At 43.2% G+C, this 25,422-nt stretch overlaps 1 protein-coding gene across 4 annotated transcripts in view; it reads left to right on the plus strand.

The window, feature by feature from the left end:
- The first annotated feature begins 2,096 nt into the window (after window positions 1-2,096).
- TARBP1 (tRNA guanosine 2 -O-methyltransferase TARBP1) overlaps window positions 2,097-25,422 on the plus strand; it is a 91,376-nt gene continuing 68,050 nt past the window's right edge. For 2 of the 4 annotated variants that reach the window (XM_074990148.1, XM_074990150.1), the window contains exons 1-7: window positions 2,097-2,992; window positions 3,798-3,895; window positions 4,610-4,676; window positions 10,216-10,382; window positions 11,857-11,909; window positions 19,431-19,528; window positions 25,016-25,151. In XM_074990148.1, coding sequence (XP_074846249.1) covers window positions 2,149-2,992; window positions 3,798-3,895; window positions 4,610-4,676; window positions 10,216-10,382; window positions 11,857-11,909; window positions 19,431-19,528; window positions 25,016-25,151 — 1,463 coding nt within the window. In that variant the 5' untranslated portion in view covers window positions 2,097-2,148. The remainder of the gene's footprint in view (window positions 2,993-3,797; window positions 3,896-4,609; window positions 4,677-10,215; window positions 10,383-11,856; window positions 11,910-19,430; window positions 19,529-25,015; window positions 25,152-25,422) is intronic. The other 2 variants (XM_074990149.1, XM_074990151.1) reach the window with 1 other exon arrangement.

The raw sequence follows: 25,422 nt of genomic DNA on the forward strand, positions 1-25,422 counted from the left end.
GCAATTCCAATTGGGCTTTCGCTTTCCTGATTACTGCCCGGCATTCTCCAACAATATAGTTATACTCCTCCTTAATCATCTGTCCAAGTTTCCACTTCTTATACGCATGCTTCTTAAGTTGAGGTCACTAAGGATTTCCCTGTTAAGCCAAGCTGGTTGCCTACCCATGTTTGCTTTTCTTACTGCGCACCAGAATGGTTTGTTCCTGTGCCTTCAATAAGACCTCATTAAAATACTGCCAGTTCTCCTGAACTCCTTTCCCCTTCATATCTGTTTTCTCAAGGGATCCTGCCCATCAGTTCTCTCAGGGAGTCTAAGTCTGCTTTTCTGAAATCCAGGGTCTGTATTTTACTGCTCACCTTTCTTCCTTTTGTCAGGATCTCATGGTCGCTGCAGCCCAGGTTGCCACCTACTTTTATTTCTCATACTAGTTCTTCCCTGTTTGTGAGCAGCAGGTCAAGCTGTGCATGGCCCCTGGTCGGTTTCTTCAGCATTTGTTCCAAGAAGTTATCCCCAGCTTCTTCAAAAACGTCCTGGATTGTCTGTGTGCTGCTGTATTGGTCTCCCAACAAATGTCTGCGTGATTAAAGTCTCCCAGGAGATCCAGGGCCTGTGATTTGGAAGCTTCTCTTAGTTGTCTGAAGAAATCCTCATCTACCTGATACGGCTATCAACAGCAGACACCAACCACATCATCACCTCTGTTGCTTCTGCCTCTAAGTTTAATCCAAAGGTTCTCAGCTGGCTTTTCTCCTTCCATATACTGGAGCTCTGAGTAGTCATACTGCTCTCTCACATACATAGCAACTCCTTCCCCTTTTTCCCCCATCTGTACTTGCTGAACAGATTATACCCTTCCATGACAATGATCCAGTTATCCGAGTCATCCCATCAAGCCTCCGTTATTCCAATTTCTTCATACTTCTTTGACTGTGCCAGGGCCACTAATTCTTCCTGTTTCCCGGGCTTCTTGCATTTGTGTACAAACACCTAAGTCAGATGTTGGGTCTCTGTTTTATTTAAAACCATCTGCAATCATCCCTACAGATCAGATACTTTCTTTTTAGAACCTTTACCATAGGGTTACCCTATGTGACCTTTCAAAAAAGAGGGCACCTGAGAGTGAGTTTATCTGCACCAGTTCAGTAAACCCTCGATTTTACGGACTCCGACTTAGCAGAGTTTGGGAACAAGGGACACCCCCCCAATTGTTTCTGAAGTTTTGCTGGGGCCCATGAAAATCCCCCCTCCCCACACACTCCCCCCAAAAGTTACAAGACTTACTGATGGTGCACCTCCTCCACCATACGTACATGGCGGTTGCTCCTCCAAGCCATGCGGTGGTGCCTCCAGCTGTGCAACTGGGTGCTTCCAGCCATGCACGGCGAGGCATCGCCAGCTGTATGCAGTGAGGCAGCTCCATCTGTGCAGCGGGGCAGCTCTGGCCATGTGGCCCGGTGTCTCCCGCTGTGTGGTGGAGTGCAGCACCGCCTGCATCAGTGTTGGCGCCAGTGAGTGGCAAAGGGTTTTATTTTTTTTGTGGTCGTGGTGGGGACGCTGGGGGAGCCTGGGAGGGTGAGTGGGCAGTAAACCCTGGCATATAAAGGACATTCAGGAACAGCTGACAACCTTCCCCCGCAAGTAGTACCTTATAGGGAGGGGTTGCTGTATCTACCAACTCCCCTTGTGCTAATGTACTATAAATACTACAACACATGCACCCAAGGGGAGCTGGTAGGTGCCGATACAGCTTCACTCCCGCTCGGGGCGGCTGGGTGCGCGTGCGCGTGCGCGCTCCTTTTTTTACGGTAGCCCTAGAAAAGCGAGGTGACTGCCCGAAGGCAAGAGTTAGCGCTCCCCGACGCACCTGGCAGCTGGCACCGAGCCCCTCCCCAGCCGAGCAAGGCAGTTCGCCCCACCCGGGTACCCCTGCGACTCCCACCCCCCGCCGCGGTACGGGCCCGGCGGGTGCGGCAGGCGGCTGTGACGCGGAGCCGCTTCGGAGACTCGCAGGCGCCCCACGTCGGCGCAAAGGCTGCTGGGGGAAAGGGGCGGGGCTGAGGCGGTCGGTGACAGTTTGGTCGCGTGGCCGGTGCTGGGGGGGGGTTGTGTTGGCGCGCGCCGCTTCCCTCTGTGGCGGCCGTTCCCATGGAGCTAGTGCTGGCGGACGCGCTGCTGGGCCTGGCGCAGAGCCGGGAGCCCGGCGCGCTGCTGCGGGCGGTGTGCGGCGGGGACGGAGCCGCCCCGCTGTCGGTGGAGCGGCTGGAGACCCTCCGCTTCCTGCTGCAGCGGCTGGAGGCTGGCGGGGCCGCGGGGGAGCCGCTGCGGCGAGCGGCCTGCGAGGTGGCGCTGGGGCGCTGCTTGCCTGTGCTGCGCGGCGGAGGGGCTGAGCCGGAGCGGCGCCGGCTGGTGCGAGCCGCCTGCGGGGCGCTGCGGCACTGCGCCCGGCTCGGCGGGGCCCCGCTGGCGGCGCAGCTGGCCGGGGAGGCCCTGGCGGCGCTGCGAGCCGAGCCGGGCGCCGAGGCGGCGGTGGAGGCGCTGGTGGCAGTGGCGCCCGAGTTGCGGGAGCCGGCCTTGTTGGAGCGGGCGGTGGACGCGGCCTTGGCCCTGGTGCGGGCGGGCGGGCGCGACGCCGGGGAGGAGGCGGCGGCGACGCTGGTGTGCGGGCGGCTGCTGCCGGCGCTAGGCAGGAACCGCGCCGCCCTCCGGCGGGTGTGGGAGGGACTGCTGCCGGGGCGGGCCGCCCCCCACCGGGCGAGCCGGACCCTGCTGGCCCTCACCGCTCTGGCCGACCTTCTGTTCCCCGGCTTGGAGGGGGAGGTCCCGGCGGTGGACGCTCGGCTCTGCGGGGGCTTCTGGCGAGCGGTGCAGGAGGGACTCACCGACAGCGAAGCTCTGTCCCGAAAGCGAGCCCGCTACTTGCTGAAGCGAGCGGTGGAGGTGTCCGATCGGCTGCGCACGGACTGCTCCTGCCCCCAGGACAATGGAAACGGTACATCGCCGGCCCCACCCGACTGGCCTAGCTAACCTTGCCCATCCCATCCACAGAGCGCCATTCACCTGGCTTAGCTGCCTGCCGGCCTGTCTATTCCCATGCCCATGCCCATGCGGGCACAAGGGGCGCATTATTGCATTGTGGGAAAATCTGCACAGCCAGACTGGGTCTGCCTGTGCTTGGGTACCAGGATGAAACTTGTTTCCTAGGTACCCTGCAAAATTGTTGGTGTCAGGGAGATATTTGTATTTCTATTCTCTTGTACTGGGCATTATGGGATGAGAAGACAGGTAAACTTCGTTAAGCAGCACACACAGAAACATGGTGTAGAGTCTGCTGACTCTGTGGCATTAGTTACAACTACTTTCGGTCTTGAAATTCTCTGCTGCTTTGCAGCTCAGGAGCATGTGTTAACCACGCAAACCCCGCAAACTCCATAATCCGCCATGATTTTAGTTAGCCAGCTGACCACTTATGGGTTTCCCATGGTCCCTTAAAGTTTGTTTACAGACACCAGTCCTGGCTTTCTATGTTCTGTGCTGTAATTTATCACTAAAAGTCTTCTAGCAGCCCAGTAAGCAGTGGAAGTGTTAGTAATGTGCTAGACAATATTGATCTCTCATGGTCCAGCAAATTCTCTCATCCGGCACAGGTCAGGTTCCAAGGGTGCCGGACAAGAGAGGTTCAACCTGTATCACTTCTTAATGATATTAACTCATGCTGGAGGATGCATTATATAACTTTTTGCTTGAAGGCTAGCCGAAATATCTTTGTAACTTAAACAATTTAATATTTTCAATAGAGCCAAGTCTCTTTTGGTGGTCTGTGGAGAAAAATGACAAACATTTGCAATTTTGGGAAAATTACATTTTAATAATGGAGACCCTGGAAGGAAATCAGGTAGGTATACTTTAGGATCTGTATGGATTGTAGTTTTTTGGTATTATATTGAATAGTTTTGATTATATGTGCAAATGATCAACAGTATTGTCAATCACACATATTGTTCAGATATTGCAAACTAGTAATCCTGTTTTAACAAGCATATTTAAATAGCCCATTACAGCTTTGTAAGCATTTTGCCTCAGATTTTTTGGCATCCACATGCAAAACATTTAACAGAGCTTTTATAAATTACCATGACTGAATTTTTTTTGGAGTTAGAAACTCATAATTTGAGACAACAGTAAATCTAGTGGGTAGAACAGGGGATTGCAATTGGGAAACCTGAGTTTGCTAAACATCACTTCCGTTTCACCTACCTATCACCTTTATTGCTATTTAAAACTTAAAATGTTAGTAAACGTGTTTTATGGAAAATCTACAAGTTATTTTCACTTATGAATGAAAATGTCAATTGCTAATAGGTTGGTGCAGTGGTTGGTATGAGTGTAAAGGCAGTTCAGTAGCAAACTTGTAAACTAACATTAAGTACCATGCACAGGATCATAAGATTAGTTACAAAAAGTTCTGATTCAGAGTAATTCTTAAAGTTACTCCAGGTTTTGCTTATGTAATTGAGAGCAGATTCTAATCCATAAATATAGCTATGATACCAATTTTTTGGTCTGAGAGTTGAATTAAATTACATTAACATTTGCTTTTGAATTTCAGATACATGTTATAAAGCCAGTCTTACCAAAGTTGAATCATTTGTATGAATGTGCAGTATCAGAAAAAGGTAAGGTAATTTTTTCAGCCATTATTTTGATCTAATGATTAAGCATCTTTCCATGTATATGTTTATCTACACTTTGCTTTGCATGGTAACGCTTTTTCCTTACCATTCACTTGAAACAACTACATGTTAGGTGGATTTATAGACTATCCATCAAATGTACAGGGTATGTCCTCACTACAGCAATCTTTCGAAAGAAGTCCTTCACAAGAAGGTAATCTTCCTGAAATGGGAGTGAAAGGGTGCTTTTGAAAGGAGCACCATGTTCTTTTTATTTAATTTTGAAAGAACACTTTTTGTGTGTAGACATGCCGCTGAATATTTTGAAATAGCCCCTTTTGAAAAATATTTTGAAAGAACTTGCTAGTGTAAATGCAGCCACAGTGTTAGGGCCCAGTATGAGCTGAAGTAAGGTATGCTTTAATTTTTTTGGCAAGAACCCCTAATTCTTCTTTGAGCACTTGTTTGTTTCACTTAGCTGTGTATGAGTGTCCAGTGCACTTGAGCCAGAGCTTCCTGGTTTTTCTAGTTGAGGGTATAAAGGGTGAAATCACCCTATCTTCAGTTCCTATTTATCTGGGGGCATAATGTAATGAAAGCTCATTCCATGGTCAAGTTAGTGATGGAAACTATTGTTCGACATAAAAAAAAAAACAACTAAATAATAATTTTAGCAGTATCGCCTTCTGTATTGTGGCAGGTGGACTTGCTGCCTACTTCAAGTCCTCTGGTTGCTGACAATTTTGCTAGTACTGTGTTGTCAGAAATGGGTTGAGTTGAGTGTCATTTCTCCCGTTAATACAAAGCACCAAACATTGCAAATCTAGAACAACTATGTCACAAAAATGTTTAAAAACCAACCAAATTATACTTCAACTGAGGTGTGCATTATGTATAAGAAAAATATTTTGATCTTTTATAATCCTAGGGAAATTAGCCGTGACGTGTAGGACTGGAAACATTTATTCTTGAAAGTCATCGTCAGTGGTGTTTCTGTCTAGTGCACCACTGGTGGAGATGTTGTTACACTGATCTTTGCACCATGCTCATACGTCATTGTTTAGGGCAGGCTGTTGGCCAGAAATTTGCAAGGTGGTGAGCATCTGGCTTCTGCAATGAAGCATTTGATTATCCAAAGGACTGATTTTGAGAGTGCCTTGTATTTCACACATAACTGATGTGTGCAATCTGTTCTCCAAGATCAATTGGTCTTTGGTAGGGAACACTTGCTTTGAACGCGTTTGATCATCCCAGAGCTGTTCCATTCCTTGCTTAATATGTCTTCTTGATAGCAAGTATAAATGCATTCCTTATCAGCAGAATTTTTTTGTCTGTTACATTGCTGGATGTTTTCCTTGAGTTTCTGTAAGCATCATGATGTTGGGTTTCACATGGTAAATGCACATCGTGAATACTGTTAGTACATTTATGATTGTCTTAGCCATTTTGAGCTCCTTCAGGATGAGGAGAGAGACTTTGGAAGCTGAATAAGATGCTTTCCAGAAAGATAATTTGTGTTTTCTTGTCAGCCTTCCAGTAGTGTCACATTATAAAAAGCCATGTATACCTGGCAGTGCACCCGGCTTTGAGTGCCAGGAACGCACCCGGCAGGGGTGGCCAACCTTTTTTCTTTTGGGGCGGGGGGGGTCATATGGCAATTTCTTAGATGTCCTGGGGACCAAACACAAAATAGCCCCACACTGCTCCAAACCACCCTCCTGCCTCCAGGCTTAAATCCCTCACAGCCCTACACCACCCCCTCCCCGCCCACAGGCTTAACCCCCTGCAGCCCCAACCCAGGATTACCTTACCTTACACAGCAGCTCTGGATGTTGCTGCCCCCCTCCCCCTGCTGCACCTTCATTGGGCCGCTGCCTTTTCCTTAGCATGACTACGTGGCTCCCTCCAAGCCCACTCACTCCGTCCCCCATCTGCAGCATGTGTGGCTCTCTGCACTGCCATGCTGAAATAAGGGGACTCAATTTAATTAGTTTAATGGCTGCATTCCTCCTGCATGCTGATAAACCAATTACATTGTGTTTTACTCTTTCAGCACTGCAGGGCGTGGAGCCAGAGGAGGAGTGAGCAGTGGCAGGAGCTGCAAATGGCTCCTTAAAGAGCCACAGGTGGCTCAGAGCTGTGCTGCTTTTGGCTCTGTGGGCTGGATTCTGGCCTGTGGGCCACATGTTGGACATCCCTGAGCTGAGCCATAGTAGGAAACAAAAACAGAACTTTCTGGAAGTCTTGGGTAGAGTCTTATACAAAAATCTGGAATTTAATTGCAACTGTCTCTGGGGCATTGATCATTTTAGTGTCAGCCTTTTAATGAAGAAACTCAGCTGAACAGTGTGGGATAACAGTTTTGTTATATCATGTGAGGACAAAATTACTCAAGCATTTTTTTGCCTGCTGTAGAATTTCCTCTGCAAGATATGCATTTTACTTGTCCTTTATGCAGAGTATGAGACAGTAGCTTATTATTGTGAAGGCCGTGTCACAATCATTCCTGGGCAATGAATCCCACAGATTGACTGACTGCATCGTGTACTTTATTTTTTGTTTTGTTTTAAACTTGCTTATTTTTAATTTCATTGGTTGACCACAGGTCTTTGTGTTAAGTGAAAGAGTAACTTCCTTATTCGATTTCTTCATACCATTGATGTGTTTATAGATCTCACTCAGTCAGCTCCCTCTTAATTGTCTGTTTTCCAAGCTAGCCTGTTGAATAGGCCTGTAAAGGTCCATCTCCAGTGTCATGACACATTTTGATTTAGTTCTGCAGATATGTTTATTCATGTGTTCCAGTTGCATAAAAAATGTTAAATAAACTGAGCAATCAGTGGGGTCTAGATGTTATGATTGGCATGGTGCATTCAAAGGTCATTCATTGAGGTGTCTTGTGTAGTGCTGTATTAAAAGCTGACCATGCTAGAATTAATCAATTATTTTGTGAATTGATAACTCACTACTGTTAGCTGGGAGCTACAGTTTAATGCTGTGATGGCTGTATTTTTATATTCATGTGCTAAAGCATATGTTTAATAAAAGTTGCTTGATTTAAACATTTTAATGAATATATATCTGTATAAGGCTATGTCTGCACTAGCCAAAAACTTCGAAATGGCCATGCAAATGGCCATTTCGAAGTTTACTAATGAAGCGCTGAAATACATATTCAGCACCTCATAAGCATGCGGGTGGCGGTGGCATTTCGAAATTGACGCGGCTTGCCGCCGCGCTGCTCGTCCAGATGGGGCTCCTTTTCAAAAGGACCCCGGCTACTTCGAAGTCCCCTTATTCGTATCTGGAATAAGGAGAAGGAAAAGGAGTCTTCAAGTCTTGTTCCTATCTGGAATAAGGGGACTTCGAAGTAGCCGGGGTCCTTTTGAAAAGGAGCCCCGTCTGGACAAGCCACGTGGCGGCGAGCTGTGTCAATTTCGAAGTGCCACCGCCGCCCGCATGCTAATGAGGTGCTGAATATGTATTTCAGCGCTTCATTAGTAAACTTCGAAATGCCCATTTGCATGGCCATTTCTAAGGTTTTGGCTAGCGTAGACATGGCCTCAGTGTTGTAAGTTTGTTGTGTTTGTTTCCAGTGGGGAAGAGAGAGGGCTTTGGAAAGATGCATAATTCACCCGTATCTGATGATATTGTACTAGCAAAATTTCCACAAATTGGAGAACCTAGATCTGGGAGAGTAGCAAATCTTCCCTGGCATGATGTACAGAGAGACACTGTTGAAATGATTATTCTGCAGATTTTTCCTTACTTTTCTGTCATAAACTTGCCTGCAGAATTACGTATGCTCTCAGACTATATTGCTGTGGCTAGGAGTTGGCGCTGTCTGTGCATCTTGTGTCAGTGGTTCTCTTTCTCACATGCTTATTGCTTACTATCTTGTAAATAGAGTATTATTTGTAGGTAGCTTACTAGTTTAATTATTCTTTCATTCTGAACATATCTTTTCTGTGATATTTTTAATCAAAGCCTGAAATATCCAGCATTAACTTTGAAATGCAGAAGTCCCTGGTCTTCAAGCATTGTTCTCCCTTTATGCTCATGATGGAGTAATTCTTGCACTTGATGCCTCATATTTTTGGGAGATGGGCATGTGAGAGGGAAATACAGTATCTGCAAGTCATTCAGAATGAGGACACAGATGATAGGTGGTGTCTTTGAGGGACTACTTTATTGAACAGTCAGTGTGCCCAGCCCCTGATCCAGGTCATAGAGGAGTTGGCAGATCTGAGTATATACCAACTAGAAGTGCCCCTGAAGCTCTGTCTGCTTTGCTTGACAAAGATGCAAAGATTGCACCCTGAGAAGAGATGGCACCTTCATGAGGGTCTTGTTACAAGGTTCCAAAATTTGAAAATCCTTTGGAACAGAAACTTGTATTAAGACCCAAGAAGGGCTACTCAAACACCTGAGACTTGGGGCATCATCACTCCTTACACAAATCATATCATGAGTTCTGTGGTACCAAGTTTAATGAGAATTATGGCCCAACTCTCCCTGCTACTGTCTGAATTGAGACATGACCTATTGGTGCTGTTGATATTAGTGCTGACAGTGGCTATGGTTATACTACAGCAATCTATTGACAGAAGTCACTGTCAGAAGAGATTTCCGAACAAAACTTTTGTTGACAGAGCGTGGCCACAGACCAAAAGCAATCGGAAGAGCACTCCGCTCTGTTGAAGAGCGGACGGACTGCCCGGCTGCTCTCAGCAAAACAGACACTTTTTGTGTGGACGTTGCACCAGTTTTGTCAACAAAACCAGGGTTTTGTCAGGAAAACTTGGCTAGTGTAATTGTAGCCAGTCAGGGTTGTTTGGACTAGTATCTACAGCAAAGTTATTTTATTCTGTCACCATGAAATTCCTTTAATTCTAATCCTTCTCACCTCACATACAGGCCCATTTCAACTGAGCTTGCTTTTGCTTAAGCTAGCCAGATAGCAGTAAGAATAAGAGCCAGCTAGAATGCCAGGAAAACAGTGCAGCAGCCATGGCCCAGGGAAGCTGGGGAGGGAGGTTCTAAGCCAGGCTGCCTGGACAAAATTGCGTTAGACAAAGGAGAGGAAGGAACTGGATGCCAGAGACAACGCAGGGAATTTAAGAATGGAAAAAAGATCTAATTGAAATGAGAGATGAGTGGTAAGTTAAAGTATAATTTGTAAAATAGAAAGTTGATAGTTTTACAAGTAAGTACAGTAGAGAGCTGTTCTTTTGAATTATAGAGGGAGTGGCTTTGAGGAGAAAGGGAATGTTTTCTCTCTTGTTAATGTTGGTCTTTTTAGACTAGAAAGTGATGGGTAAGCTTTTCAAGCCATATTAATAAATGTTTATATTGTGTTTTTAGAGAAAAGAACATTTTATGTAGCAAATAACTGGAATTACATCTTTCTAAATTGTTTTGTAATTGCTAACAAGCATGTCATTATGCCTTCAATATTTTACACTCTAATTCAGTACTTTTAAAATACATTACTATATAAATTACAAGCTAATGTCACTATCGTCTGACACATCATTTAAAGTTGTTCTCTTTGTACCAGGTTGTTGGTTGTTTCACCCGTCATGGCATATGTGCATTTATAAAAGAATGTTTGAGAGTGAAAACAAAACATTGATAAAGGAGGGTGTTTTTCAGTTTCTGGAGCTTTATGAAATAAAACATCTTCCAAATTCACCAGGATTTTCAGAGGTAAAGGCCTAAGTCCCTAACCCTCTTACTCCCTCTCTCCCAACTGTTTTCAAGGTTAAATGGGTGTTTCAGCTTGGAACATTTGCCTAAATCGTGAGTTATTAGATAAATTCAATAAAACTGTATAGGCATACGAATAGTAATAACAATTATTTAAAAGTGATCTCAGGGCTAAGATTATCTTGAGCAAAGAAAGAGTGTCTGTTGCAACGTTCCTTGTTGTTCAGGTACCAATGCAGTTGAAGTTTAATTAGTTGAATCTTACTTAACAGCTCTTTTACATAAAGATTGGTTATGATCTCCCTTAGGGTTACTGATGTTTCAGTCTGTAATGCTCGTCATCTTCTTCAGAATTGGAACTGTTGAGCACCTCAGTTCAGTAGAGCCATATGGCCATGAAAGAGCTTATAGAGGAGTTTTTGAAGGGAATGCTCAACATTTTACTGCTTCAAGGACAGACTTGGAAGCATGATGAGTATCTCCCCTTATTGTAAGAAGGTTCAGATATCCTTTGAGTCTGTTGAATAATGCTTTTTTTTTTTTTTTTACCATATCTTATAAGTTATGGAAAACTTCTTATGTACGACAAAAAATAAATATTGTAAGTGTTAAAACTCAATTTTAGTGTTATATTAGCGCAGCACATCTGCATAGATTTACTAATTATCTTAAATCTCATAGGGTGTGAATGATCTGTTTTGTACATCATCCATCTCCACTTCCAAGAAACAGCTCCAAGTGCTTCAAAAGCCAACATTTCTGCTTTATACAATTAAGGTCAATTCCTCATTAAAGTAACACCAACTTGATTTCTACTCAGTTTTTAAAATAGCTACAGTTTCATGCCTCTGAGTCCTCTCAATGTTAGGGTTCTAAACTTTTTTTTTTCTTAGCTTGTAAAAAAAAAAAAAAAAAAAAAAATTTCTTCCATTTTATTTCATGAAAATCAGACTCTAACAGGAAGTAGATCATAGGGGATTGTAGTAGAGAAACTGACAGTGCACCAAAAATAAATGAAATTTTTTTTCAATTATACTACTTATATGTAACCTTAAAGAACAGTAGTGGGGGAACAGTTTTGGCCAGCTTTATTTTAAATTGCCTGTTTTTGCTTAACGTTTTTATTAGTGATCAGTGAAGACTCCCTCTCATCCTCCTTTCAGTTTCTATGTGCAACTAATATGAATACCTCTTTTTCTTCTTTGAACAGAGCAAAATTTACATCAGTTTACATCTTCTCCTCAGTAGGCCAACTTCTTTACCAAATGGGCAAACTATAGCTCTACTAGTGTTCTAGAAAAAATGAACATACAAAGTTCACTGCTGCTGTTGGTTAGTAATGAGGAAAGTCTCTTGTTAGTAGGAACTTTTCCTTTATCTTCTTTATCACAAGTATGATAAATCTAGTTAGGTGAAGGTATAAAGACTTCATTGTTGATTTTAATGTAAATTTAATTTCTCTCTCTCTCTCCAGTTTATTATTGGACCGCTAATGGATGCACTTTCAGAAAGTTCTCTCTATGGCAGGTAAACCCGTGGTTAATTTGGTCAGTAATTCCTGAGCAATGGGTGGTTATGTTTGATGGAAGAGGTCAGTTGATATCACTTTGAATATGTCAGTTGAGCAAGGAGAAGCAATTGACATAACTTTTTACACTATGAAAGGGTTTTTGAGAAGAAGCTTAAAAAAAAATCTTTGTTGTGATTGAGGGGCAAAAAATAGTCATGGATCAAAAACTAGCTAAGAGACAGGAGCAGAATGTAAGAGTAAGTGGTCAATTTTCACCCTGGCAAAAGTTTAGTAGTGGGATGCCTCCCTGTTCTTTATTAAGTCTGATAGTGTTTACTGCATTTATTAATGATCTGGACAAGGGGAAGAGCAAACAATGAGGTAGTAAAATTCACAGAAAACAAAGTTATTTGTTCAGTCAAATCTATAGAAGACCCAGAGGAAAATCTGAAGGAAAGGATCAATCTAGATGAATGAGTAACATATCAAGTGGAATTCAGTGTTCATAAATGCAAAACAGTACACCCCCAAGGGAGAAAAATAATCATACACCTCACAATTGCTATATTCCCATTTCTGTATGTAGGGTTCTGAAGTAGCTGTGTCAGCTCAGAAAAAAAGTTGGCATCACTGTGGACAGCTCACTGAAGATTTTGACTTGGTGTGTAGCTGCGGGCTAAAAAACAGTGTTAGGATACATAAGGAACAAATGGGAAATAATATGAAAAACAGTATTATGTATATAAATAATTGATACAACTTGATTGGGAATAAGTGTGTGGTTCTGTCCAATCTGCCCGGTCTCAGATACAGCAGAAATTAGAGGGTTCAGAGAGGGTGATAAGACTTAAGGGCATTGAAAAAGTCTAATATGAAGAGAGAGTGAAAATATTGAGATTGTTTATCTTAAAATGGAGAAATAAATATGGATATTATAAAATTACAAATTGAAGATAGACAACAGAAGTGCACTGTCTTACAGCATAAAACACGGGGCAGTCAATTAAATAAAAAGTGGCAAATTAAAAACTGAGCAAAGAAAATAGTTTTCTATGGAATTAGACTTTGGAAAGCTTTGTTACAAGATATCAGGGAGGTAAAAAATCTTTTGTTCAGTGTGTGTATATATGAGACTGTGTGGTAAGGAGAGATGGATTGCAGTACACTCAGTATATTGATGATACTCAGCTCTAGGATTCTACTATTCTATTTCTCTGACCCATCCAGAATAGTGGAATTAATTACTCAATGCCTAGATGAATCTGGAGTGTGGATAAGCATTATTTAGCTGTTCAGACTCCAACTAGACAAAACATAGAATGTCAACTCCAGAAACGTTAGTGGCACAGCTTCCATTGGCTTAGCAGTGTCTACACTGGGACTTAATTACACAGCACAGATTATGCCATTTTTCATAGCCCTAAGCAAAGTAGTTAAGCTGCCGTACCTATGTGGTATAGACCAACTGTGATCTAGTATTGGTGGGCTGGGAAGAGCAGTTCAAAGAATTGGTAGAACTTACAGCTGTGCCTCTCTTAGTGGACATGCAACTACAATTTGTAAGCCATGTACAGTTTGGGGTAGCCTTGGGTCCTGGGCTTAAGTCTAAAGTATTTTTCTGCACCTGGCAAGAAGAGTGACCTTTTTGCTCTGCTGTGGTGATAGAATCATAGAATCCTAGGGCTGGAAGGGACCTCACGAGGTCATTGAATCCAGTCCCAAATCTAAAGCAGGATAAACCCTAAATAAATAATCTCAGCCAGGACTTTGTCAAACTGGGACTTTAAAACCTCGAGGGATGGAGATTCCACCACCTCTCTAGGTAACACATTCCAGTGCTTCACTACTCTCCTAGTGAAATAGTTTTTCCTAATAGCCAACCTAGACTTCTCCCACTGCAGCTTGCTCCTTGTTCTGCCATCTGTCACTATTGAGAACAGCTCTCCTCATCCTCTGTAGAGCCCCCATTCAGGATGTTGAAGGCTGCTTTCAAATCACCCCTCACTCTTTTCTGCAAACTAAATAAGCCTACATCTCTCTGTCTCTCCTCACAGGTCATGTGCTCCAACCCCTTAATCATTTTAATTGCCCTCTGCTGAATCTGCTCCAATGCATTCACATCCTGTCTATACTGGGGGGCCCAGAACTGGACATAGTACTCAAGATGTGGCCTCACCAGTGCTGAATAGAGGGGAATAATAACTGGAAATGCTCCTCCTAATGCACCCCAATATGCTATTAACCTTCTTGGCTACAAAGATACCCTGTCGACTCATATATTCAGCCTCTCATCCGCTATAATCCCCAGGTCCTTTTCTGCTGTATTACTACTTAACCAGTTGGTCCCCAGCCTGTAACAATGCTTGGGATTCTTTCTTCCCAAGTGCAGGACTCTGCACTTTCTTTTGTTGGACTTTATCAAATTAAATTTTTTCTCCAATCTTCCAATTTATCTAGGTCACTCAAACCCTATCCCTGCACTCCAATGTATCTACCTGTCCCCCTATCTTACTGTTATGTGTAAATTTGCTGAGGGTGCAATCCACCCCCTCATCCAGGTCATTAATAAAGATGTTGGACAGTGCCAGCCCCAGAACTGATCCCTGATGTACTCCACTTGAAACCAGCCGCCAACCAGACATTGGGCCATTGATCGCTACCCGTTGGGCTTGACCATCTAGCCAGCTTTCTGTCCACCTTACAGTCCATGTGTCAATCCATTCTTCCTTAACTTATGGACAAGAGTAATATGGGAAACTGTATCAAAAGCTTTGCTAAAATCAAGTTATATCCGATCTGTTGACTTCCCCATATCTGCAGAGCCAGTGACCTCATCACAGAAGCTAATCAGATTGGTCAGGCATGACTTTCCCTTGGTGAATCTATGTTGACTACTCTTGATCACTTTTCCCTCTTCCAAGTGCTTCAAAATGGATTCCTTGAGGATCCCCTCTATGATTTTTCTGGGGACTGAGGTAAGGCTGATCGATTTATAGTTCCCTGAATTGTCTCTCTTCTGTTTTAAAGATGGGCACTACATTTGCTTTTTTCCAATTATCCGGGATCTCTTGATTTCCACGAGTTTTCGAAGATAATGGCTAAAGGCTCTGCAATGACATCTGCCAGTTCCCTCAGTACCCTTGGATGCATTAAATCTGGATCCATGCATTTGTGTATGTCTAACCTTTCTAAACAGCCCTTAATCTGTTCTTTCTCCGCTGAGGGCTGCACAGCTCCTTCCCATACGTCATTGCCTAATGCAGTAGTCTGGGAGCTGACCTTGTCTGTGAAGACAGAGGCAAAAGAAAAAAAAAAGCATTGAATACTTCAGCTTTTCCCATGTCATCGGTCATCAGGCTACCTCCCTCATCCAGTAATGGCCCCGTAACCATCCTGATTGCCATCTTATTGTTAACATGTCTGTAAATACCCTTCTTGTTACCTTTCATATCCTTTGCTAGCTGCAGTTCCAATTGTGCTTTTGCCTTCCTGATTACTCCCCTGCATTCTCCAGCAATATATTTATACCCTGCCTTAGTCATCTGTCCAAGTTTCCACTTCTTATCTAAGGCATCACTTTTGAGTTTAAGCTTGCCAAAGGTTTCCCTGGTAAGCCAAGCTGGTTGCTTACTATATTTGCTTTTCTTACTGCGCATTAGGATAGTTTGTTCCTGTGTCTTCAGTAAGGCTTCTTTAAAATTCTGCCAGTTCTTTTGAACTCCTTTCCCTTTCATATCTGTTTCCAAAGGGATCTTGCCTACCAGTTCTCTCAGGGAGTCCGAGTCTGCTCTTCTCAAATCAAGGGTCTGTATTTTACTGCTCACTTTTTTCTTCCTTTTGTCATGATCCTGAAATCTACCATCTCCTGATCGCTGCAGCCCAAGTTGCCACCCACGTCTGTTTCTCCTACTAGTTCTTCTCGGTTAGTAAGCAGCAGGTCAAGCTGTGCATGGCCCCTGATCGGTTCCTTCAGCACTTGTACCAAGAAGTTGTCCTCAACATTCTCCAAAAACTTCCTGGATTGTCTGTGTGCTGCTGTATTGGTCTCCCAACAAATGTCTGGGTGATTAAAGTCTCCCATGAGAACCAGGGCCTGTGATTTGAAAGCTTCTCTTAGTTGTCTGAAGAAATGCTCATCCACCTCATCTGCCTGATCTGCTGGTCTGTAGCAGATGCCAACCACAACATCCCCGCTGTTGCTTCCGCCTCTAAGCTTAACCCAGAGATTCTCAGCTGGCTTTTCTCCTTCCATATACTGGAGCTCTGAGCAATCATACTGTGCTTCCCTATATACAGTGCCACTCCTTCTCCTGTTCTCCCCTGCCTGTCCTTCCTGAACAGTTTTTCTTCCATGACAGTGCTCCAATTAGGTGAGTCATCCCACCAAGTTTCTGTTATTCCAGTCACCTCATACTCCTTTAAATGTGCCAAGGCCTCTAATCTTCCTGTTTTTCTTTCCCAGGCTTTTTGCACTTGTGTACAAACACATTTAATAATGTGACAAAGTCCCAAGCAATCCCTCGTGGGTCCTGCGCTTTGAGGGGGTTAGGCAATGTCTCAGAGGCTCACTGTGCCCCTTTTTGCTCCGCCTCCAGGGCGGGACACAGCCTACTGAGGTGTACTCATCGTAGGCACAGTCAAAAATGGGGGAAGTCCCCACATGGATGTTGAGGCTCCCCCTGCTCCTTCCAGGCTGTCCTGGGGAGTGTGGGGTGGTCTAGGGGGAACCTGGTCCCCTCCCACTCGATCTGGGTTTTGGCCCAGGGTCCCTGGGCAGCTGCTGCTGGAGGGGCTGTCTCCCTCAGCTGAAAGGGCAATAGCTTCCTCCCTGGGCCACTTCCCCAGACCCTTTCACCGGTACCTTTTTCCTGTAGCTCCAGCAAGCCTTCCCTCTTGCAGGGCTCTCCTTCAAAGACCTTTCCTCCTTCCTTCCTTTACCTGAGGGGAAGCCTTTTTCAAGGGCTCCACAGGCTTTGATTGGCTGCAGGTGCTTAATTAGTCCCATGTGTTGGTTGACCTGGTGCTGCAAGCTGATCCGTGCTGGGCCTTAGTCCCTGGGGAACATAAAAGCACAGACCCAACTGCCCACGTACTTGCCCTCCACTGGGCTACTATAACGTGCTGTGGGCTGTCAAAATAACCAGTTGATTGGCCTACTTTCTCCTTTTGAATCAGGGCTCCTCCTTTGTTGTAACCTCCTCCTTCCCCACTTACCTCAGTGCTTGTGTCACCACCCTCTGATGGACCTTGTTTAAAGCCCTTGTCACTAGGTTTGCAAGCCTCCTTGCCAAGATGTTCTTCCCTGTCTTCGTTAGGTGGATCCCATCTCTTCCTAGCAATCCCTTTTCCTGAAACAGAATCCCATGGTCAAAGAAACCCAAGCCCTCTCTCTGACACCACCTGCACAACCACTCATTTACTTCTGTGATTCAATGATCCCTACCTGGACCTCTTACTTTAACAGGGAGGATGGGTGAGAACACCACTTGTGCTCCATATTCCTTGATCTGTCTTCCCAGAGTTACGTAAACTGCGGTGAGCTGCTCAAGATTGTTTTTTGCTGTGTCAGTGGCTCCTATATGGAGAAGTAGGAAGGGGTGATAATCTGCAGGTTTGATTTTTGGAAGACTCTGTTGCATGCTGAACTCTAGCTCTTGGTAAGCAGCAAACTTCCCAAGATTCCAGGTCTGGACAGCAGATGAATGACTCTGTTCCTCTTAGGAGGTAGTCCCTGACCACCAACACCCGTTGCCTTCTCTGAGTGGTGGTGGTGGTGGTAGAACCTTCATGCCTTCCAGTCAGTGGGACTGTCTTCTGATTCCTTCCCTGAAAGGCCTCTGCCACAGCATTCTCCACTGTAGTACCCGTGCAGAGAGCCTGAAGGCAGTTCTTACCTCCATTGGAACTGGAGATACCTGAATTGATTTTTCTTCTCCTGGAGGTTCCTGCTTCCAGTTTTCTTCTTTGTTTGTGGCAAGGAGGGCAGTGCAAAACATCTATGATTTTGTAATTACAAGATTAATTTGCTGTTGTGTCACTTGTGGGACTTCATTTGGAATATTCAGAGGATAAAGGTCATGCGAAATGCTATATCCTGCTTCTTGAGTGGATTTGCATGTTGGGAGCACATTGTTACCATGATCTCTGCTGACTTTCTGAGTATTTGAGTGAAATTAAATACTTTTAACCCATGAAGGCTAAATGATTTGGAACCTGATCACCTGAGAGCTTGCCTTTAATTCCTACGATATTTTCCCGCACCTGAGATCAACAGAGACACTCTGTCTGGATTTCCCCTCATATAAACAAGAGGGAGCTACTGGCAGTACAGTGTGTGTGTGTAAGATTCTTAGGCTAGGTCTATAGTACTGTGGAAGATTGACCAGCTCAGAGCTGATTTTCTGTGGTTTTGTTTCGTGCGTGCGTGAAACATCACTTTCCTCGCAAGCAGTGAGGAGTAAGGAAAGTTGATGGGAGAAATGCTCCCGTCAACCTCTTCCATCTAGACAGACATCGAAGTTGACCACTGCTAAGTTGTGTGTGTGTGTTGTTTTTTTTTTTTTTTTGGTTTTGGTTTTGCTACTCAATTGGTGTAGCTAAAATTGTGTATCGGCAGTTGACTTCTATGTCTAGTACAGACGTAGCCTTAATTTTGGAACTTGATCTACCACTTGCCTTTTGGCCTTCCAGAAGTAGGATTTGTTAGCCTTCTGAGCATTCTGCAAAACCCAACCTTTTTCCCCTTTTTGTCAAAGCTGTTCAGGATGGGGGTTGATGTGAAAATATTTGTGGGCAGTCCTCTAAGAGAAACAAGATGGATGAAGTAATAGCTTTTGTGGTGTCTCTCACCAACAGAAAAGTTGATCCATTAGAAGATGTTACTTCACCCACCTTGTCTGTTTGATAAGACCAAAATGGCTGCAAAACACTGCAAATATTTTTCTTGTAATTTTTAACATGTGGGATAGTCACGCAGAACACTGGATGGATGAGTCAGGTGGATGGAGGGAGGGATGGATGAATATAGGCATATTTTAACAAGTTGGTGAGGTAAGCATAGGTTTGACATTTATATAAATAACAAAGTATCCAGTGTTACAAATAGTTAATGCTAATGCATTTTGGAAAGGATATAAAACCTCATGTTTCAGGTCTTATAAATGTGAACGATTAGGAATTGAGATAAAACTTTAATTGAGATTACATTGTCCCATATCTGGTACTGCTGGGTTTCTTGCATCTGCCTGGGAGGCATTTGATGTTGGAGATACAAAACTGAACTTAGATGGATCACAGTTCTGTTTCAGTAGGGCAGTTGCAATATTCATTTCTGTAAATTTTCAATATCCTGTAAAGGTATATAAAGTATTTTAATTTTTTTTCATATTGAAACACTTGATTTTGGCTGTTTGTATTCTAATGAGTTAAACAATTAGGTAATGTTTTTGATTAAATTGTTTTGTAAGGGGCTTTGAGATCCCTCTTTATAAAGTGAAGTTAATGTGCATAATGCTAATTTTATATTTTTAACCAAACAGGACTCCAGGCCAGTTGATAGGAGCCTGTCCTCCTTTAGGAATGAAGTTACAGAAGTTTATGTCTACTTACCTCACACTCCTTTCAGAAGAAGAAAAAAGTATGTTTCAATTATTTTTTTTTTCCTTTCACAAGAAAAGGGAGAGGAAGGCTCATGGATCCATTTCCAGCATGTAGTGTAAATGTTTGCCAGTGTATTCTCTCCCCACTGGTGTATCATAGTCTTGTGTATCATAGTCTGAAACACAAGAGATCTCCTTAGTCTGTCCGCAGTTTTAAAAACGTCTTCATACAAAAATGTCACCTTCTTTCAGTATGTGTCAGCATGGATACCAGTGCAGGAGACCTCACGTTGTTGAGTATGTTTGTCTATTGGAGATGTACGTATGCCAATGCTTTCTCATGCTCCCGTGTGAGGGCATCAAAGGAAGAAAGGTCTCAACTTCTCTTCAGTTCTCTTTTACTTTCTGTGCCAGTTGAGACAGAATTTGGAAAATGTCTCACTTGCTAGTTTGTAGTTCTCACTAACTTCAGAACCATTTCTGATCTTCTTATTTCAGCTGCCATGATCTGAGCTGATTCACCTAGACCAAACTTTACTGGTCAGACTCCACATACCCCTTCCTTATACATCCCTTCCACACAGACTCTTCCCCCCCCCATTCCAACAGGGTTTATCAACATAGAACACTTAAAGCCTACAGGTTTCCAGCCATGTCAGTCCTGCAATAGATTAATCCCTCTGAAGGATCGTACAGTTAGTATCTCTCTTCCCTGGGCGCTTTTGCACATTCTGAATAGACACTCAATATGTGTATAGGTTACACAAGACATAATTGAAGCTTCATCTTCTGGAACTGTTTATAAAGTTCCGGAATCCTGCTAGTGAGCAAATCAGTATTATCAAGTGACCCATTGAGCAGTCAGGTGTTGTCTAAGACTTGGGGGGGAAAAAAGGTAGTTCCAAGGAAACGAGATATCAACAACAAAGTCAAGTTGGTTACCAGCAGTTCCTATGCTAAAGTCAGGCACTGGAAGAGGCTGCTTCAGTCTATAAGATAGAATCTCAAGAAGGAGATCTGTGTCCTCCCATAAGGACAGATGAGGCCTTTACAGAGAAGTTCTTCATGCCTGTAGTGTTTCAAGGACCGCAGAGAGAGAGCAACCTGTGACACAGCAGACTCATCTGGCACAAATCCTGGTGGTCTTACAGTGTTCTCTTTGGTATTGACCCTGGCCTCTGAGCATGAGACTAAGGCAAAGCCAGGCTGATCATTGGTGCTGAGATATATACAGCACAATATGGACCCTAGAGCTGAGACCACTTAACATGTTGGTGCTGCCTCTAGAAGAGGTCCACTCTTCACCTTTACAAGGTCAGAGGTTCTCCTTGTGTTTTGGGTAGAAAACCTTCCCTCCCACCTCTGCAGTTTGCATTATACAGCACCAAATGAGGTCTACTGGCTTCTACAGGTTGTAGCCATGTCAGATCCACTGTGACTGGTGTTGGTCTGGCTAACATCCAGTGACTTGGCTGTATTACAGTGGAATTCTGTAATGGCGGTATGGAGCATATTGAGACACAACATTGCGGATGTTGAGAAACAAGGCTCTATCATCGAGAAAGAACTCTTGCCCCAGTGGCATTCCTGACCAAGTCACTAGTGCCTGAATATTAGGAGGAGCCAGATCCAAGGGCATATCAATACTAGAGCCACATCTTGCCACCAAAAGCTATCTGATCTTTGTTTTCAGATCACTTTAGAAAGGCTTTTGTCATCGTTCTTTAAGTTGTTTTAAAGAATGCCATATGAAATGTTCTAGATAAGTATACTGTAAGTGGGATATCCACCTGGTTAGCAAAAACAAACTCAGAGTAGTTTTCAACGGTTGACTGTCAAGCTGGAAGGATTTCTCAGTTGGGGTCTGACAGGGAGTCTGTCTTAGGTCTGGTATTCTTTAGTATTGTCATTAATGATTTGAATGCTGGTGCAGAGAATACACTTAAATGTAATGGATTATACACAGTTGGTGATAGTTGCAAGCACTTTAGAGGACAGGATTGAAATTCAAAATGATCATGATAAATGGAGGACTTGCTTTGACACTAGTAAAATGAAATACTAACAAGTGGAAAGCACTACCCTTAAGAAGGAATAATCAAATGCCCAAAATTGGGAAGTAATTGAATGGGCAATAGTACTGCAGAAAACGGTCTGAAGGTGCTAGTGGATTGTAAATTAAATGGTCGTGTGCCATGTAATGCTGTTGTGAAAAAAGCAAATGCCATTTTCTGATATATTAAAAGGAATGTCATGTAAATGATGGAAGGTAATTCTGCTCTGAAGGCAGCAGAGAGGGCTCGGAGTAAAGATGTGGAAAAATTGGAGAGAACCCAGAGAAGAGAAATAAAAATGAGGATTAAAAAACATGACCTATGAGGAAAGGTTGAATTTGGCATGTTTATGCTAAAGAGGAGAAGTCTGTGGGAGGATGTAATGAACTCCAAAAATGTAAAAGTTTTTTTTATAAAGAGGAGGATGACCAATAATTCTGAATGTCCACTGAAGACAGGACAAGGAGTAAAATCTGTAGCAAGGATGTTTTTAGGTTAGACCATAGGAAAAAAAATTCTAACACTAGGACTATTTCCACATCTGAAGAAGTGGGTTTGTCTCACACAAGCTCATCACATAATACATATTTTTTTGTCTTTAAAAAAAGGACTGCTTTTTTTGTTTTGTGAAGATACAGACTAACACAGCTACCTCTCTGTGACTGTCTAATAATAGGGACAGTTATACTGTGGAGCAGGTTAACTAGGGAAGTTGTGCAATCCTAATTATGGGAAGTTTTTTAGGAGCGAGTTAGAATAACCTCTCTCAAAGATGATTATAGGTATACTTAGGGCATGTGTACACTGAAAACTTAAGACAACCTATATTAGGTTAACTTATAGTCACTGCAATAATTATTGAGATGGTTCATGTTGACACTACCCTTTTTGATTGATTGAATGCATCCTCACCACGAGCAGTTCCACTGACCACAGAGGAGCTGTGTGGGAAGCTTCAGACTCCCCGCTTCTCTTCTCCCACTCTCTGCCAGGATCACAGCTGTCTCTGGGGCTCCTGCCACCTCCCTGCTACCCTTTCACTTCCCTGCTGGAAGGTGGGGCTGATGGCTGGGCTCTCAGTGGGGAGCTGGAAACCAAGAGCTTGGTCAGCACCCAGGACCCCAGCCTGAGTCTAAGCAGGGAGCCTGGGCTGTTGACACATCAGGAAGGACTTTCTTATTGATGTCAGGGCTCCCAGAAATTGACAAGAGTGATAGCCAACAGCCGACCTAGGTAATATAGTGTCTGCATGGATACTGTTGCCTTAACTGCACTAACATAAACCCTAGGTCTCTTATGGAGGTAGAGTAATTATGTTGGTGCAGTAGGGCACTTACATCAGCTGGGAGAAAAGCTGGAGTGTGTACATTGATATAATTAGGTCAATATAAGTTATTATGGTAAGAGATAGGACCTTAAGAAAAGGGTAAAGGAGTGCCAGCTGATAGCTGGGGTAGTGAGAGATGATTCAGACATCATGGCTAGGTGTTTGGCAAAGTCTGGTAACTATTTGATATCTTCAAAGAGAGAAAGGTATCTCGAGAGATTTAGGCCACCAGGACTTGCCAAAGTCTCACATCTGTTCACTGAGCAGACAGTGCTCTTCGCTTGTTAAAAAACCCTTCAATAGCTGTCATCCTATGCGTTGTGATAATTTATGCCTCTGCTTCATACGTCAAGACCTATTGTTCTCCGTCCCAACCATAATAGCATACCCTGGCCTACCACCTCAAACAGACAGAATATGAAGCTAAGAGGCATCCAAAATACGACAGAAAAATCATTTCCTCTTCACAGGCATCTTACGTCTGACTTGTCAGCAAATCTGATGAAGAGCGAGTGCCATCAGATCCAGTCTAGAGAACACCATCTTCAGAAACTGCCTTACTTTATTCTCCCACACATAGTCTGCCTTGTCACCAGTCATTTTAGTGTTAGAGGTAATCATCTGTGGCTTCCTGCCACAAAGAGTAGTGACCACATTGCTTTGTGTTAGAACCAGAGAGGTGAGAACAAGAGAGTTCAGAGGAAGAGGCTTTAACTCCCTGCGTTATCTCATTTCAAAGAAGAAAGAGATCTGTGTCCTAACTTGAGAGTCCTTAACAAATACGTACAACATCTTAGATAATGCTTGCTTCCATCATTTGAGCTGTGTCTATACTTGCATGCTTCTTTTGCAAGAATAAGGAATAAGGGTTCTTTCGAAAACAGGGTTTATTTTTAAGAGTCCCATCTACGCTGCTTTTTTTTTCTTTTGAAAGTATCTCTTCTGAAAGGAGATTATGCAAATGAAGCATACGATGTGTAAATCAGCACCTCATTTGCATTTTTTATTTCCCTTATTTGCATTCCTCCTTCGAAAGAGGAATGCAAGTGTAGACACAGCTTTGGTCTCCAAGCTCAAGCCTGATTCATGACTCTCAAATTACCAGGTGCACACTTTCGTAAAGTAATCCTTGTAGTGCACAGGATGTCTTCAGATTCACAGTGGAGCCTATCCTTCAATCTCCCCCCGGGTCTGCACAGATTTCAAAATCAGAACCGAGGATACTCTTACTCCTACAGTCTATTGGGTGTCTTGTCTCCACAATAGGCATTGTATATTAGTTTCTCTTGTTTGCTTGCAAATGGTAAATCTTTCCCAATCCAGTTTAAAACAAATACATGGCAGTTATTTTAGTGAGGAGGAAGAGGAGGAGCCTTGATGACCTCTTGTGGACAGGAGAAAGGAGATAAGAGAGAGGAAAGAAGGCACAGGAGGAAAAAGAGAAAAGGAGGCAGAAGGAGGGGCCAAAATGTAATTTTTTTAATAAAGTAATTTGTCTTTCAGTAGTTAAACATTCCATTTCTCTCCCCCATTTTTGTTCTTGTATTAAAAGTGAATTTCCTGTAGCAAAGTAGGACAGCTAAAACATCAGAGTAGAATGGATGGGCAATAAGCTTTTCTAGGAAGTTGTATTTCGGCAATTGTAGATGGGAGTACGTTTATTTAAAATAAAGCACCTTATATTTGTGCTCGTACAGTTCACATCTTTTCCTGAAAAGCTAATGTCTTTTCTGTGGGAGTTGAGGGGCTTCTCACACTGTACAGTCAGTAAAAATTTGTACAGTTGAAAACCATTATAGATAGATAATTTAAATCCAAATAATTACTGCAGGATTTCAATTTTAGTATTTTAGCAATCCATGCTATTTAAGGACTTGATTTTGGGTTTCTTGCTCAAGCAACGTAGAACCGAGTTTGAACCTTCACCATAAGAGTACCAGCACTGTTTCCCTCTCCATGCATGTACCATTTAAATGGTTTCCAAAGAACAAGAAATGAATTCTGGGCATATAAAACTGAAGTTTGCATTAAAAATGCTACTTTATCAGCTAAGGTACCTTTTTCAAAATACAGTAGAGTTCTGGTATTTTAGTATTTCATCTGACCTACAAAATTATTTTTTTCCTGGTTGCTCTTATTTAAAGGTAGTTTCCTGTTAAAGTTTATTCAGAAGATGACAAGTAGGCATTGGTGTGCTGTTCCCATTTTGTTTCTGTCTATGGCACTGTCAAGTATTCCATCATGTAAAATACTGGATACAGAAGGACTTCACGCTTTAAGGTAATGCACTTCAGCTGTATTATGTTGCTTACTTGTGCAAAGGTTCTGGGAAGCTAATAAAACAATTTTGAGGAATGCATTGCAGAGTTTGACTCTCTTTGGGAAAACTTAAATAATAAAATGTAGTAGACTGAAAGTTTACATGTGTAAAGAAACTTCTCTCCTTTACCCTTTCTTACTCTCGTTTACTGTGGTTTAGTACAAAAGTTTTCACTTTTCACAAAGCAATCACTCTGTAGCTGCCCTATCAGTACTCCTTATTCTTTAAGGG

This window comes from Carettochelys insculpta, chromosome 3, assembly GCF_033958435.1.
Source record: "Carettochelys insculpta isolate YL-2023 chromosome 3, ASM3395843v1, whole genome shotgun sequence".
NCBI lineage: Eukaryota > Metazoa > Chordata > Testudines > Carettochelyidae > Carettochelys > Carettochelys insculpta.